This window comes from Mesocricetus auratus, unplaced genomic scaffold (assembly GCF_017639785.1).
Source record: "Mesocricetus auratus isolate SY011 unplaced genomic scaffold, BCM_Maur_2.0 Super-Scaffold_100006, whole genome shotgun sequence".
Lineage (NCBI taxonomy): Eukaryota > Metazoa > Chordata > Mammalia > Rodentia > Cricetidae > Mesocricetus > Mesocricetus auratus.
Window position 1 is genome coordinate 73,624,492 of NW_024429190.1, and position 15,363 is coordinate 73,639,854.

Here is a 15,363-nt window from a genome sequence, read left to right on the forward strand (position 1 = left end):
AGTCACCCACCATTTTTCATCTCTTTATATGTCCTGCACCTGCCAGGGCTATCCACAATTATCCTCTCCTGCTAATGGCACAGCAGGTAGTTCTAACTCCCACTGCAATTCCATTTAATAAAACAGACCTGGTATAATCACCTAAACTGGATAATATGCCTATCTTCCTCAATTATTTCATTGTCATGAGGCAATAGAGAGGAATTCACATTGGTCAAGGCATCTGTCTTTGTGGCCTGTAACTGATAATCATCTTGCCTTTTCCTTTTTCCTTTTTTTTTACAATGAGTTCCAGCATAATAATCGGTATTAATAGACATTAATCATCTACATAGAAAAGAAGTACTTTAATTAAGGTTGAGGGTCTTGTACTATAGTGGAGAGGATACTAGAATGCATCAGTGACAGGAGGAGATTTGGATTCTAAGTCTGAATGTGCTCTGGGTTCTGAGCATAGAGTGAAATGAATGGACAGACACAATGCATAGGCACAAGAGAGGTCCTTGGAGATTTGTTGCCTACTGTGCAGTGCATGTTCACCACACACAATATTGTTCTACGCCCAGAGGATGCAGCAAGTTAGACCAAGCAACCATGGAAATGCGAAGTACAGATTCAACTGGGAAGAGCGATTGTAGTAGAGAAGAAAAAAAAAAAAACAGAAGTAGACCAGAAGTCAAATTTTGAAAAGAACAAAGAACCAAGCAAGATTGAGTGAGAGGAGCAGCCCAAGCAGGGCACACTGAGTGGGTGGGAGCACATCCATGTAAGGTCAGTAGTCAGAGGGAAGCCACTCCCCTTCTGAGTCAAGTAAACCGCTAACATTTATACTTTGCATCCAGTATCCAAATGAGATACGGTCCAGGCCCCAATCAGAGCCCAGCACTGAAGGAGAGGATGAGGTGCTAAGGATTTAGAATTGTCTGACCATAGTGGCTAGCAGAGGAGATGTCCAGGAGGGAGGAATTATGGATGCTGACCAAGTGTCTGTCTTGAATTCTTGGGTACAGGGGAGGGACTTTAACCATAGGGAGGCAGAAAGAAAAGAGAACTAACTAGTTTGGTTTGGACGTGTCAGTAGAATAAACAAATCTGCTCGGAGAAGGAAAGTTGATGGTCTTAAAACGGAGTGCCAAGGTGACACAGGAAGACCCAGAGTTACACGTGCTGTGTAGGTTCTTCAAGACACGCTGAGACAGCTGGACGGCAAGTGGAGGGATCTGAGCTCTTAAAAGCCAAGGAGGGAAGAGCTTTCACATGGGGGCCAACTGAGTCAGGTCCTGAGGGAATCTAGGAAGTGAGGGATCAGACTGTACGATCTTTGTCTCGGTCAACTTAGGGTTTCCTTATGATTCTGGCAAGATGTTCTGGTGCAGCAAAGAAAACATTTATGTTAGTGAAAACAACCCATTCTCTCTTTTCTCTCTTTCTCTCCCCTTGTTTGAATCTCAACATAATGACTCTTATTCCCTATTGCTTTTTAAAAAGTCCTTAGTGGAGAAATGGAGGCTTCTGACTTTTGCCAATGAGTGAGCATTCAGTCAGCAGTTGCCTATTCTGAGAGTTGCGTTATTCAGTGACAAGTTCCTTACAGGGATGTGGAAGGCATAGAATGAAACTCGTCCTAGGCTCGGGGAGTCAGAAAACATAGAGCACAGAGTCAGCAATGTGAGAATCCTTCTTCTACCACTCCCTCTTATTAACAAGCAGCTACTGTCTGGATAGCACTGCATTTAGTGCTTTGGGAACATAAATAAGAAATAAGGTACAATTCTCTATCCCAGCCCAGCCCATAGCAAAGGATATTATGAGCCAGCGAAAGAGACAGACATACAATCAGCCAACCTTAAAATAAGGTGGGTTGAAAGAAATGCTCATAATGGTACAAACCACGTTTTATGGGGACCAAAAGTAATTCTCCATCTCTCATGAAGTGCAGGAAATGACCTTTAAAAACAGACACAATTGGGGAGTTCATTGCACCCTAATTACCTGCCTGCTTTCCAGACCATAAACTTTTATGCGAGATCTGTTCTCTGCTCACTTCATTCATACTCATTTATTTTAACAGGCATCCAAATGACCTATATGCAAAACTTAACAAGCGTTAGTGGTGAGTGGAGATCTCAACTCCACCCTTAGCTTTGTTTTGATTCCTTCATTAGACTGAACTTTAATGATCTTTAATAATACCACTTTGACTCTTTTTCCTTGGGAATGTCAATATCCTTAACATCAAAAGCAAAGCCTCATGACTTACTGTGAGCATCAAGCCTCCTTCTCCCCCAGCACATAAACTGGGACATCTAAATATATGGAATAGCTCCTGAGGAATACTTCTGATTATTTCGATCTTAGTAACCTCATAGTGACAGTACTGCTCAAATTCCCTTTAAAGTTCTTTGCAAAGCAGTTGCCTTTAGAGGATCTGCCTACCACTGCATGCTCACAGAGATTTCCTATAGGTGAGGCCTTATTATTTATAACCAGGGCCATTTGGTAAAATAAAATCTAAGGTAGGTTAACTGCAGCCAGAATGAACTACAATATAAGACAGGTCACATTCTTTTTTTTCTTTTTATTTTTTAATCCTCTTAGGAAACTTCAGTTATATTTCAACAGGGAATAGGTTGTCTAAACGTTAGAGCAACATCTTCAGGCACAGTCTGAAGTCAGCATGCTTGGGTCTCGATGCCATCTCTACTACCATTTATTAGTTTTGTAACCTTGAAGCAGTTGTTTATCCTCAAGGCTTCATCTGTAAAATAATTAAGTGACATACTGCCTGTAAAAACTTATGATAGTGTATGGCTTAGAGTCCTCAAACAGTGGTTGTCATTAGAGCAATTATTATTGCTGTTATCATTTGGGACCAAACTGCCTTGCAATTCTGTTTAAAGCACGCTGCATCACATGGGGTGGGTAACATTAAATGTAAGTTTCCCCTTCTCTCAGTAACATTTAGGCCAGTCTACTGAGCAAAAGTTGCACTTGGTATTTTCCAGCTGGATTCTGAGAAACGATCTGGGGCAGTGCTAATGGAGAGTACTGGTGCATCGAGATAAGGGAAGAGTAAACAGCATCTGTGCAGGACAAGTGTGACGTGTACCCTGTGATGATGGAGCATTCCACAACAACGAGGGTCTGGGGATTGTTGTGTAAGTGTGTGCACACTTCGCCCATGTATGTTGTATTCTATAGTTTAACCTTTAGAGACCAGGAGAAATACAAGAACAGAGGAGATGTATTTGTCTTTCTTATATTTCCCATTTTTACTGTGCATAGACATCAACATACTTGTGGAAGTAAGGAATTTTATTAATAACTTAATAGTTCCAATAAATTACAGGTATCAACTGTTCATATTTCTTTTATTTTCTGTAACTTCTTAGAGTTAGGACTGGGCTTTTCCAGGCTTAAAGGAAGATAAAAATTGTATTGTCATTGATTATGCATTCTTGTTAAATTTTAAAAAATCCTTCTGAATTCTTCCTGAGGCTGTTGTCAGAACTGTCTTGCCCGTGAGGAATGATGGGAGGTCAGGCTCCTTGGCCTGCTCTCTCAGACTATGCTTTACAACACAGATAATCTCCTGAGGATGTTACAAACCTTAGCTCCAGCTGTCTTTCAGGTGCTGTTGAGAATCCAGGTATATACATTTCAGGATTATATATCCCCACTCTTGATTATTTATTATTTATAAGACAGTGATATTTGCATTCATTTAAAAAATACCCTGTCTTTAGTAGGCCTACAACAGAGAAAATAAAACTTAAAAATATCATTATAAATGGAGGTAACATAGAGACAACCAGCTGGAGAGCAAACAGCTTCATTCATCGAGCCACCAGCAAACAGGCACCAACACTAGCCACAACATAGTACCAAGGTCTCTGAGCAAAGGCCCAGTGGGGAAAAAAAAACTAACAACATGGGCTCCAATGGATAATAGTGGTAACAGCTGACCTTTTAGAAACTTAAATTATGAAGGTAAAATGGAAAGTGTTCCTTAATGTTAAAGAAACATAATTCTAGACTGAGATATGAGGGAACAGTTCATTTTCCCATAAAACCTTGAATTATGGAGTGAAAACAAATGCTATGGTTCAGTGTGTTTGCTCCATGGAGTCAAGCCTGTTGTAGGAAATGTAGAGTTGAAGATAACACCGTATCCTTAAAGTACTGACAGCCACTTACAGATGTTGGGACTCAATAGAAAGATTATGTGGTGGACAATAGCTCTACTCTGCTTATAGTCCTTGCTGGTGCATTTTCTGTCTTTACTTTGCAGGTATTACTCATGTAATGACCAAATTATCCTTTTCTGAACTCAAAGTAGTTGCCCATTGAAAAACTGAATAACTAACAATGGTGTGGTATACATATTTAAATTTTCCAAATTTTACAAAATGGAACACATCCTTCTGCCAGATTTCATTCTTTTGAGTACCCTTTGGGTTACTTCCTGCAGATAATGGAGTTTGCTTGTACAAAGAACAAGAAGAGGCATTTCCTTATAATTCCCTTGGCTTGTTCCCATGTAATAGAAAAGTCTCTTTTCAAATCTCTGCTATTGATATGGTGCTTTTATGAAACTCTGAAGCCTTCAGCACATTTCCTATCAATAGTTGGTCAATTTCATCATTACGTTGTACAAATATAAGCATTCAAAACATCAAATACATCTACTTGCTCATTCTGTGCTTATGCATTCACATGCCTGCACATGTGGTACACATTTGAAGGTCACAGGACACATTGCAAAGGTTAGTTCTCTCTTGCCTTCCACCGTGTAGTTCCTGGGGATCAAACCCAGGCCCTCAGGCTTGATGGCATGTGCCTTTATCCATGGAATCATTGCATTAGCTCTTAACTGTCAGTATTTAGAACACAGCTAGACCCTATGCCCCTTTACCTACTACAGTTCTTGAATATTTTCAAGTAAATTTGATTGCCTTCAGTTCTGGAAGTTTCTTTGAATCCAGATAGCCAGTTTTATTCCCTTTAGCGCTTAAAGACAAGGTCTTACTCATCACCCTTCCTCAGAGGTGAGTGTTAGCTTCTCTACCTCTCTGTCCCCAGGGTGGATTTAGGTGGTAGATACTCACCGCTCTGTTTCCTCATTACTTCACCTACTAGGTATTGTACTTGCTGAACCTGCACTGGACTCTGAATGCCTCCATGGTGCAGGCGGCTCCTCTTTCCCCTGCTCTAGGTAGCTGCTGACTTGGATGCCACACCACTGTAGCAACAATACCAGCACCCAAAGAGCAGAGGTGCAAATGAGATGGAAGATAATGTCTGCCTTAAGCTAGTATAAGAAGCCATGGACTCCACAGAGCCAGAGACCCTAAGTCTTACGCGTGACTCCTCCGCTATCCTGTGTTAGTCCATACAGCATTTCTATCTTTGGTTGCCACATCCACATGGCACACCCAGCAAAAGGGACAGAATTTGCAAACATCATTTTCATTCACTTCCCACTGGTTGTAATCTAGACACAGCCATGTGGAGATGCTAAAGAGGCTAAACATGTATCTTATTTTAGACATATGCCCAACTAAAACCTTCATTATTTTAGAAGCAGAAGAACCGGTAACTTGAAGATTTCCTTCTTGTCATGGGAACTCCCAGAAGACAAATATTTGGCTTAATTCATTGTGTCTAAATGGCCAAGAGTCAGAAGAGAAGCAACTAAATCAGGTGATCTAATACTGAAAAGTTAGGATCCTCTATAACTACAACTACAGCTATGCAATGACCGCTTCCCTAAGAACTACCTAGTGTTGTTCCCACGCCATTAGGTGGTTTCTGTTGAAGCATAGACGGTTGGCATCTCCATCTATTTGGGTCATTGAAAACCCTGAGTAGTAAAGTTCTGTGGCACTTAAAAAATGGTGTTGTTCACTCAGACTCTGGCCACATATCATGATTAGGAAAGGGCTGTGCCATAGAAGACCACACCCCTCATTTATGGGGCTAAATGTTGTTTAGGAAGAACAATATTATCTTTCCGAAGGACACCCCTATTCTTTCTTCCCGCAGATGCCGCTAAGCTTTGACATGAAGCAGCACTGTTGACTCTGCAGTCCCTGGCCCTCTCTTTTCATCTGATGTTTATCCAGTCACTTCCCCCGGGCTCCTTCAGTTTCCCCTTCACTCACCCATAAGTACAAAGGGTTCAGGGATCATGTTTACTTTCTTATCCGCCCTTCCATTTAATAACACCGATCTCCTCTTGGCGCTTTATCTCTTTTTGTCCTCTCTCCCAGTCAAATCATGGCTTCAAGTTATGTCTCTCTGAAGCCAAGACCCGTCATCTGAATTCCTTTGAGAAAGGCAAGTTGGCCTCACCATGGTCACTGTCTGCTTCCATATCCCAAGGACTGTGAGAGTTGTGGGGACTCAAGCATTTGCACAATGCCTTCTAGAAGCACAAGTAGGAATTTCACAGCTCTGGGGAGTGGAGTTTCATGCCACCCCTTAATGCTACCTATATCCCTGCATCCTTGGGTCTCTGCCATCCCTGCCTAACTCTTCTTCAACTGTCCAACTTTGATCTCTAACTAGTTTATTTAGAGCCAGAAATCTTTTCTTTTTTGCATTTGTATAATCTGTGCAATCTCTAAAGAATAGCATGTTTCCCATGAGATATTCTTAAGTACATTGGCCTGATTCACCCTCCAGAGAGCATCTCCTACAGGCTACATGAGAAGGCCCTCTAGTTGTAATTCCATGGGACTGGCCCTGCTAAGTTCTCCATCTTTCACAATGGGATCTTAGGCAGCTGCAAAGAGAATGAAAACAAGGCTGCCAGGCTAGTCCCAGGAAATGCCAAGATGCCTATTTTTAAGATTTGCATTCTCATATCCATGAATTCGTGTGTTCCACCCAAAGGCACTGACTCCAATTATGCATAAATAAAACACCCAATCTCCTTTGTCTCCAGGTGGACGCTAAACATGCTCGCAGCTTGCTTACCTGCTTGCCACCAGTGATTTCTCTGGCTTCTCTTTCTCAGTTAGGACCCAAAGGTGTCCTTGCTTTGCTCCAACCACAGGCATTAAAGAAAAGAGTCATCCTTTAGCTGTTTCATTAGAGTTGGCTCTCAAATGTTCTTTTTTTTTCTATTATGAACTCACACTGGACTTGTCTGTCCAGGTCCTGAATTCGATTGGGACCGCTTCAATGGGGTGGTTGAACTCCCATCTCAGTCTACTTTTCAGTCATCTACCCACAGGAAAGCTTTTTTGTAGTGAGGAAGGCAGGCTGGATTCTGAGCAGATTAGCTGTCAGTGCCAACAACCCACATTAAATGTCTTCTGTTGGCTCCTGTACCTGAACGATGAACTCTGCCTATGCTTTCACGGACACATGTCCCCCCCCCCCCTGCACTCCCATCAGGGGCATGGGTGTGTCAGAGTGACAGAGAAGTAAATTCACTAGAGTAGTTTATACCAACTATATTAAGCCCAGAAGCCAGGGCCATGGGAAAAGAGACAACAAAAATGTTCTTTCTGGTCTATCTCAACCCAACAGTTGCAGAAAAAACACAGAAATCTACCTGCTAACTGAATAGCAGGTAAGGAAAACCTGAGGACCACCCAGAGAAATCATGTCACTGAATCCAAGGTGGTCATACTGGGTTTGATTCCCTTCCAGTTGGTCAAGAAAGACCTCTGTGAGGCACACGAACTTCTGGCCTCATCCTTGGTGGATAGCCTAGCTCCCACTCCTCAGGCAAAGTGGTGGTTTATGAAGAGTCTATGGACTGGAGAAGCATCGTCTGAGTGAAGCAATGAATGCCTCACACATTTGCCAACACATTTTGTGACATCCGAGCAGTGTTTTGTTGGTTGGTTGGTTTCATCTTTGGGACAAGCGAAACTCCTTTCACTGAACTGAAGTTAGCAGAGGGTAAGTACAGACCTCACTGAACGCTGAGCAAACACTGTTTCAGGAAGCTTGACATGTTCCCTGCCACTGTCTGCTGGCAAAGCAGGCAGAGGCAGGATTCCTCATCGGGATTTCACACTACAGACAACTGCATGGGAGGATGCAGATCTGGGGCAAAGTCACTGGGAGCTAGGCAGGGACAGAGACCTATTCTGTTATTAAAATTGTAAGAACTGCTTCTGCCCATATGCATCTATGGAAGAACCATTTGAAGAGTTTTTATGTATTTAGTTTTCTTTTTTCGGAGACTTTGCTTCATCTTGGGCATTGGATTGTGTGTAAATGCATCTCAACTGTTAAAGACAAAAAGGCTTGCTTTGTGGATTTGCATAAAAGTATTTCACCTTTGTGACAGCCCCACAAAGAAGGCCGGGTATATGATGTATCTTTTAACAGGAACTTGCTCAAAATCTAGAGCTAGTGGAGGCCAGATCGTGGGTGTGAACCCAACCAGTCCAACTCTAGAAAGCCCCCCAACTCTTCTGGGGCCCCTGCCCCTGGATGGATCTGATTCCAAGTCTAGAACAGCAGCTTATGACATACACAACTTTTAGAGGCAACATCTTTATGCTGTAAGATGGCTTAGTGACACATATTTTAAAACAAAGACTTGTGTCTGAACACCAAACCAAGATGCTGTGACTGTACATGTACACTCTCCCTTCTATGAAGGACTGGGAGGCTCAGGAGCCTGGGGTGGGAGGTTTCACTGTGATGTAAGGGGAGGCAGATGCCCAGGCCAGGGGTACTCCCAGCAATGCTTGTCAGCCTCAACACTTTGCCAAGGTCAAGCCCCTCTAGTAACAACCAAAGGTTCAAGTTCAGGAATTTTAACACCTACTCTTATGAGATGGATTGGATCAATTCCCCTGATCCTCAAGACAAAAAGAAATAAAGGCCATTTTGCTCCAGTTACACCATTCAACAAGACAAGAAAGCAGTCTTACTTTCCCTGCTGGCTTCTCAATCAGAGGGCTTGTGAGGCATGAGGCAGCAAGGCTGCAGTATACAGGTTTCCATTGCTGTTCCTGCAACATAGAAGACACACATTTCAGGCTGTGGAGGCTTTCCCACAGTGAGGAGCCCTTTCCCTCCCTCAAAACTGCCTCCAGCACTAATGCAATGGGTGTCGTTGAAATACCTGAGCCAGCATTTTCACAGGGTTGCTTCAGGCTGCAGCCTGTGCAAACTCATTTAACCTTGCACAGGGACACATTACAAAACCACTTAGCACATGTCCAAAGAATTCACAGATACATGTTGACAGAAAGTCAGAATATTTCTGCTTTATCTCTTAAGGGATCTTTCTAGGACTTAGGCCAGAGTGTAAGACTCCAATCCCGTTGCCTAGGAAAAAAACATGAGGAACTCTCTGGTTTTTTATTCCAGTGTGGCAAAATTTCCAAAGTTCCTGTCTCACCGCTCACAGAAGAGACCCCACTGACTTTTTAGCCTCAACACCAACTCTCTCCAACAATTATCTTAAGCCTCAAGCCATATTTCCATGTGACTGTCACAAGACCCCAATGTCATTGTGGGACCCCTGGTTCTTGGCACCTTTCCTTCAATATCTGCCCGGGAATTCCCACGCATCCCGTAAAGGCCAGGTCAGATTCCCGAGGAAGGATCTGACTGCTTCACAGTAGAGTGGGATATATTTCTTCCTGCTGCAGGTCCCATTATACCATATTGCTAGAGAACACAGCACGTTACTGTGTGCCACTGAGAATGTGGGCTGCTGAGGATGGGACTTGAGTCTTGCTTTTCTTGTGTGCTTCACCACCTAGCACGGTCTTCCACAGTGTACGCCAGCGGTTCTCAGCCTGTGGGTTGCAACCCCTTGTGGGGTCAAATGCCCCTATCCCTTGGGGGTCAAATATCACATATCCTACATATCAGATACCTATTTACATAATGGACCATAACAAATTTTATACCAAAATTACAGTTACAAAGTAGCAACAAAATAATCTTATGGTTGGATGCCACCACAACATGAGTATTAAAGGGTTGCAGCATTAGGAAGGCTGAGAAGCCCCTGGTGTAGGCTCTTTCTCCCCCAGGTAAACTTTCCTTCAGTCAACTGAAACTTTGCGTGTCTTTACAAATTTCCACAATATGCTGGTAGATCTAGCTGTCTCCAATCCAAACTCATGTTTCTCATGACACATACTTATCACCTTTCTCTTGGTTGGATAGAGAAGGGACATCAAGAGACTCGTTAATAAAAAAAGAACTAAACATATCTGCACATCCTATAAAATAAAAATGAACTTTAATAATAAAACAGCAAATATTGACACATCCCTACTCCCTGCTGTTCCTTAATTGACTGTGTTTCTTGAGGTAAAGGAAGATTTTTTCCTCAGTGGTTTGGAATCTCCCTTCCTGCTGCCACTAATTACCTTCCCATCACCCCACTAGGGCAGATAACATGCTCTCTACCAGGGTGGCCCTGCCTACAAATACGGCTTGTGTTATTTACACACATCTCACAGAGTATTTTGAGACAAACTGTAGCGTACCTGTGGCCCAGAAGAGCAAAGTATAATTGCTTGGAAGGAGGCTCTGCAATTTCCCCTCAAGAGAAATTATGCCAAACTCTGACTTCAGAGGATAGAAAGGGGGGGGAGCTATGCTCAGATTCTAAGGGGGGTAGCTTGCTGTCCATTAGGAGTTAAACGGAGACCAGCAACTCATTTCACAGGTCATGTTCCAGCCATCAAAGTGTAATTACCATCAAACCCCACTGGCACAAGTCCCAACCATATTATTGGTGAATGCATGAATGAAAGTTCTGTAGGATTCTAAAGGATCCCATTACAACTTCTGCCTTCTAGAGATAAAAAGACACTGAACAGCACTAGGGAAAAGGCCTAAATGTATTGACCTGACACTGAAACCAAGTTTTTGTTGTTGTTGTTATTGTTTGTTTGTTTTTTAAATAAAAATAACGCTTGCAGCATTGATGATGGAGAAACATGATTCAGTTTGGAAGAAGTCTATCTGTAGGAAGCAGTAGATGAATTTGACAACTCTGCCCTTCAGTCTGAGGTTGGTCCGGTTGCTATAGCAACGTGGAACCAGCTTTCTTGGGGGGGTGAGCAGCCTGGTTTTCTGCGGGCCAAACATTCCCTTGATACCCTTGCACTGGGTACACTTGAAACTAAGGCAACAGAGCATTTGCAAGACATAGATTTCTTATCTATAAATTGTTTGTATTGTTGGGAAGATACTATTCTGAGCTACATGGGTTCATATGCAAAATGTGGACTGGTGTTGGGCAATGACGAAAGGCTTCCCCTCCTTTTTTTCGTTCCTGGCTCTCATTTCAGGTTCTTCTCACAGATTTTGTTCCCTTTCCGGTGTCAAAGTGCTTCCATGGCTGGCTGGTTGTTTCCCCCCACTTCCCACTTGCTGAACGAGAGGAATGTGAGCTCAGGATAGATGTGGGATAAAGAGAGGAACAGAGAGATGTTGAGCCGCTTCCCTGAGAGCAAATTAACCATCCTCCCAGACCCCGGCAAAGTGAAAGCATTTACCACTTTTTATCTTCCCAAGATAAATTCAGAGTGCTCCCAAGGAACTGTAAAAATAAAGTAGGGGTCCCCAAGGGTAGTGGTGGTGATATAAATGTCAGTGGTCCCCAAGCAGGGTGGTGGTGAGGGGAGCTCCCTGCTGTAACTTTCTGACTAGACTTCTCAAGGCTAGGAAGGCATCAAAGAGCTTCAGATGGAATTACAATCTTTAGCGTTTGTCCTGCAGTATGAATTATGAGAGGCGCTTTGCACGAAAAGACAGAAGTAACCAAGGCTTTGAAGGAGGGCATCGATCGTCTTCGTCTTCTCAGCTTACTGGGCAGGGGGATCTGTTCCCACACATCTGCTTAAGGGTTGTCACTGGGCAGTTAAGGGATCTAAACAAACTTTCCATCTGAGGCCTTGTTTTAGTACTCTGAATAAGATATGGCCATGTAAACCCATCTACTCTCCCATCCTCATCTCCATACCTCCAGGCTAGCTCAGAGCATTACAGCCTATTTTGCCACCAAAGCAGATTCTACCAAGGATTACCACCATTCTTCCAGCTAACCTCCCCCTGACACCTTTTTTTTCTTTTTTAAGCCAGAGCAAGCATAATGAGTGGTATCTTATGTAGGTAGTGTCACAGTTCCTACAGAACTGCTAACAGAACGCTGTGGTTGCTCTTCATACTGCTTCAGAACCACACACACTTCCTGGTACCTAAGAGGGAGCTGGGACATTTCAAACACCCCGTGGAAAAGGAGCAGCGAGACAGTACCCAAATCTAACTGCCACTGCCCAGGCCCCCGCTCTATCTGCCTCTCCACCAACCTGGCTGCCGAGGGGGCTAATGTCACTCTGTGCTTACCACACCCATGCCAGCTACAGTCCCTTCCTTGGAAGGGTCAAACACACAGACACAGAGTGAGGTGTCCTTGGGAGAGGAGGAGGGTGGGTGGAGGGAAGCTACGTGTTGAGTCACAGCGCTTGACTAGACTGCTTCCCTTTTGCCCTGCGTGAGTCCAGTCTGGCTGAACTTGAACTTGAGTGAACTGTGATAGCTGCCACACTCACCTCCTCCCTCGCTGGTTATTATTATCGCAGGCTTCTGCGAAAGATGGTGGGGAGGGGGTCAGCGTGGAGAGCACCCCGACTTATAGCTTTCCCAAACATGAACATGATAAACCTGTTTATGCATTTTTCTGTATCTCCTTCAGTCCTTATCCCTCCCATCCCCTGGGAATGGAAAGCTACAATTTTTTTTTTGCATATGAATTTCCATTTCCTGGGTGTTTTACACCGTCCCTTATTCTTCCACCATGCTATGTCAACTTCCTTAAGGCCTGAACATACCACAAAGCTGCCTTCATGTAGAACATCAATATAGGCACCGTTTGAAAAGGGCTTCACTGCGAGGTCTTCCTCCTGTGTGTGAGCTTCCTGCCAGCCTCGATCCAAACATACGAGTGTTTAACTAGCACAATGCACTGTAGCAGACCCTGAACAGTCTTCCCATCATGTGTTGCATATTCCCAGCATTCTTATGTAGTCAGCATTGTTAGTATGTACTAAAAATACAATGTCCCATCAATAATGCAAACTGTGACACATTTGAGACATTGGGTTATATTTTTACTATTTCCCCCCTTGTAATTAAAACTACGATTTTCTATTCATGTTTTGAATCATTTCTTTAGGCTATGTTTCTGAAAATAGAACTCCTGAGTCAAAGACATAAACATATTTGTAGCTCTTGTTATTTGCTGTTACCTTACAACTTTATAAAGGGCTTGATTGACTTACAGAGCCCTCTCTCATATATAGTATATATGATGGGTGTGTGTAAATAGTTATTACAACATACATTTACCACCTCTTTTTGTAAACAGCAAACCCACACAAAAATACCATAATCAAACTCACACTTACAGTTGAGAATATTAAGGGCCACAGAGGTTAAGTAACTCAGTGTCAGATGACCAATGTCCTTTTTATGGCTTCATTGTTTCAAGTGTTTGCTGTATTCTGTCTGTCCCTGGTTTTAATGAGTAACTGCTGACTATGTCTCTAGCCTGTAATTTCCTTAGCGTGTGCCACAGTGGAAACCATGAGCATGGAGTCACAAACATAGGGCCAAGCTCTAACATATTAGTAAGTCCAATAATGAGTGAATGACCGAATCTTGGTAAGCCTCAGTTTCCCCAAAGTAAAAGAGTATGCACATTACTGTCTTATTTGGAGGGTTTAAAGCAAAACTCAGTTTATTGAATAAACCAACACTCAAATAAATGTGCTACTGTCTCTCATACTAAAGAGAGATATTTTGTTGTAATTCACTCGTGGAGCCTTTTTGGAGTAAAATAGCAACTATTTATGGGTCTCCATTATAACTTAATACATCACTTTCCTCTCTTGCTGTCAATCATCAAATGATTCTCTAGGTACTGTAACTTACTTCTGTGCTAAGTTTAGTGAGAATTTTTACATATCTATTTATAAGCTGTATAATATAGCAGTTTCTTAAAATAGTTGAACATAATTTACAAAGATAATAAAATTATGAAAGGTACAGATTATTTAGAAGTATACTAATATTTTAAGTAGGTATGTTTACTTCAAATTTTTAAAATATTCAATACTCACTGATCACAATTTTAAATATAAATCTATCAGAGCATATACAGTTTATATAATAAATATTTAAAATATTTTGTAGAAGTAATAAAACATGAGTTAATCAGTAATTACCATCTTAAAAGAGTCAACCCTTATAGAATAGTATGTCCATCCCTAAGGGCCTGGCAAGTGAGAGCCTATGACACAGTGAAAAGCAGACTGCCCTTAAAACTAGCTTTGACTCTTGGTTGATACAAAACCTCTTTGGGATTTCATTGTGTATAGTTTTTTAGAAGGTCCAATATGGAAATATGCCTAAAGCAGTAAACAGTCTCTGAAATATACCTAAAGAGAGGCACACAAATTGTCCAAATAAAGCATATGTTAGTTAAATCACAGTCCACTTATTTCTAAGGTATGAACCTAAATTCTCTAGAAGTTAGGAAAAGCAAAACCAGAAATGAAAATAGGAAGTCATCTACTGAAGCATGAGCAAACAGCACATGGGAAGAAATGGTTCTCTCTAGTTCCCATGGGTCTCTGGCATCCAGCTTCATCCTCAACAAGATGATGAGGCTAGGAAGTGCCATGCAACAGTCTGTGTACACTGTAAATATGCGTTGCTCTCATTGCTAATAAAAAAGTTGACTGGCCAATGGCTGGGCAGGAAGAGATTGGACAAGACAGCCTGACACAGAGAGAATGCTGGGAGGAAGAAGGGTGGAGTCTAGAGTCTCGAGCAGACACTGAGGGAGCAGGAGTAGAATGTTCCATGCTAATAAAGGTCCCAAGACATGGCAGAGCATAAATAAGGAATATGGGTTAATTTAATATTTAAGAGCTAGCTAGTACCAAGTCTGAGCTATCATAAATACTAATAAGGAATCTTGTCTCCATGTTGGCTATTTGGGAGTGGGAAATCGGGACAGGGAAACTCCCCTTACAAGGAAGTCCTGGTCTAACTTGCTCATGATGCTTCCGAGGAGGAAGAAGAGAGAGGGAGGCAAGGATGCAGGATGCTGTCACCTGCACCTTTAGGTGGGAACAACTTGGAGAAACGTGGATAATTGGGGAAGATTATAGATGGGAAAAAGACACGTTGTCAATGAGCTGTGGCACCCCCAAATTCCTATGCTTAAGTCCTAAAATTGCCTCGTTTCTATGTTTGGAAGCTGGGGCATTTTTTTAAAGATGGGATTTCTCTGTGTAGCCCTGACTGTCCTAGAACTCACTCTGTAAACCATGTTGGCCTCAATCTCACAGAAAT

At 42.4% G+C, this 15,363-nt stretch overlaps 1 protein-coding gene across 3 annotated transcripts in view; it reads right to left on the reverse strand.

The window, feature by feature from the left end:
* Rasgef1b (RasGEF domain family member 1B) overlaps positions 1–15,363 on the reverse strand; it is a 498,748-nt gene that overhangs the window by 141,395 nt on the left and 341,990 nt on the right. For 2 of the 3 annotated variants that reach the window (XM_040747470.1, XM_040747469.1), the window contains one exon: positions 8,904–8,984. The exons of the other annotated variant lie outside the window; for it this stretch is intronic. In XM_040747470.1, the coding sequence (XP_040603404.1) occupies positions 8,904–8,984 (81 nt within the window). The remainder of the gene's footprint in view (positions 1–8,903; positions 8,985–15,363) is intronic. 3 annotated transcript variants of the gene reach the window in all.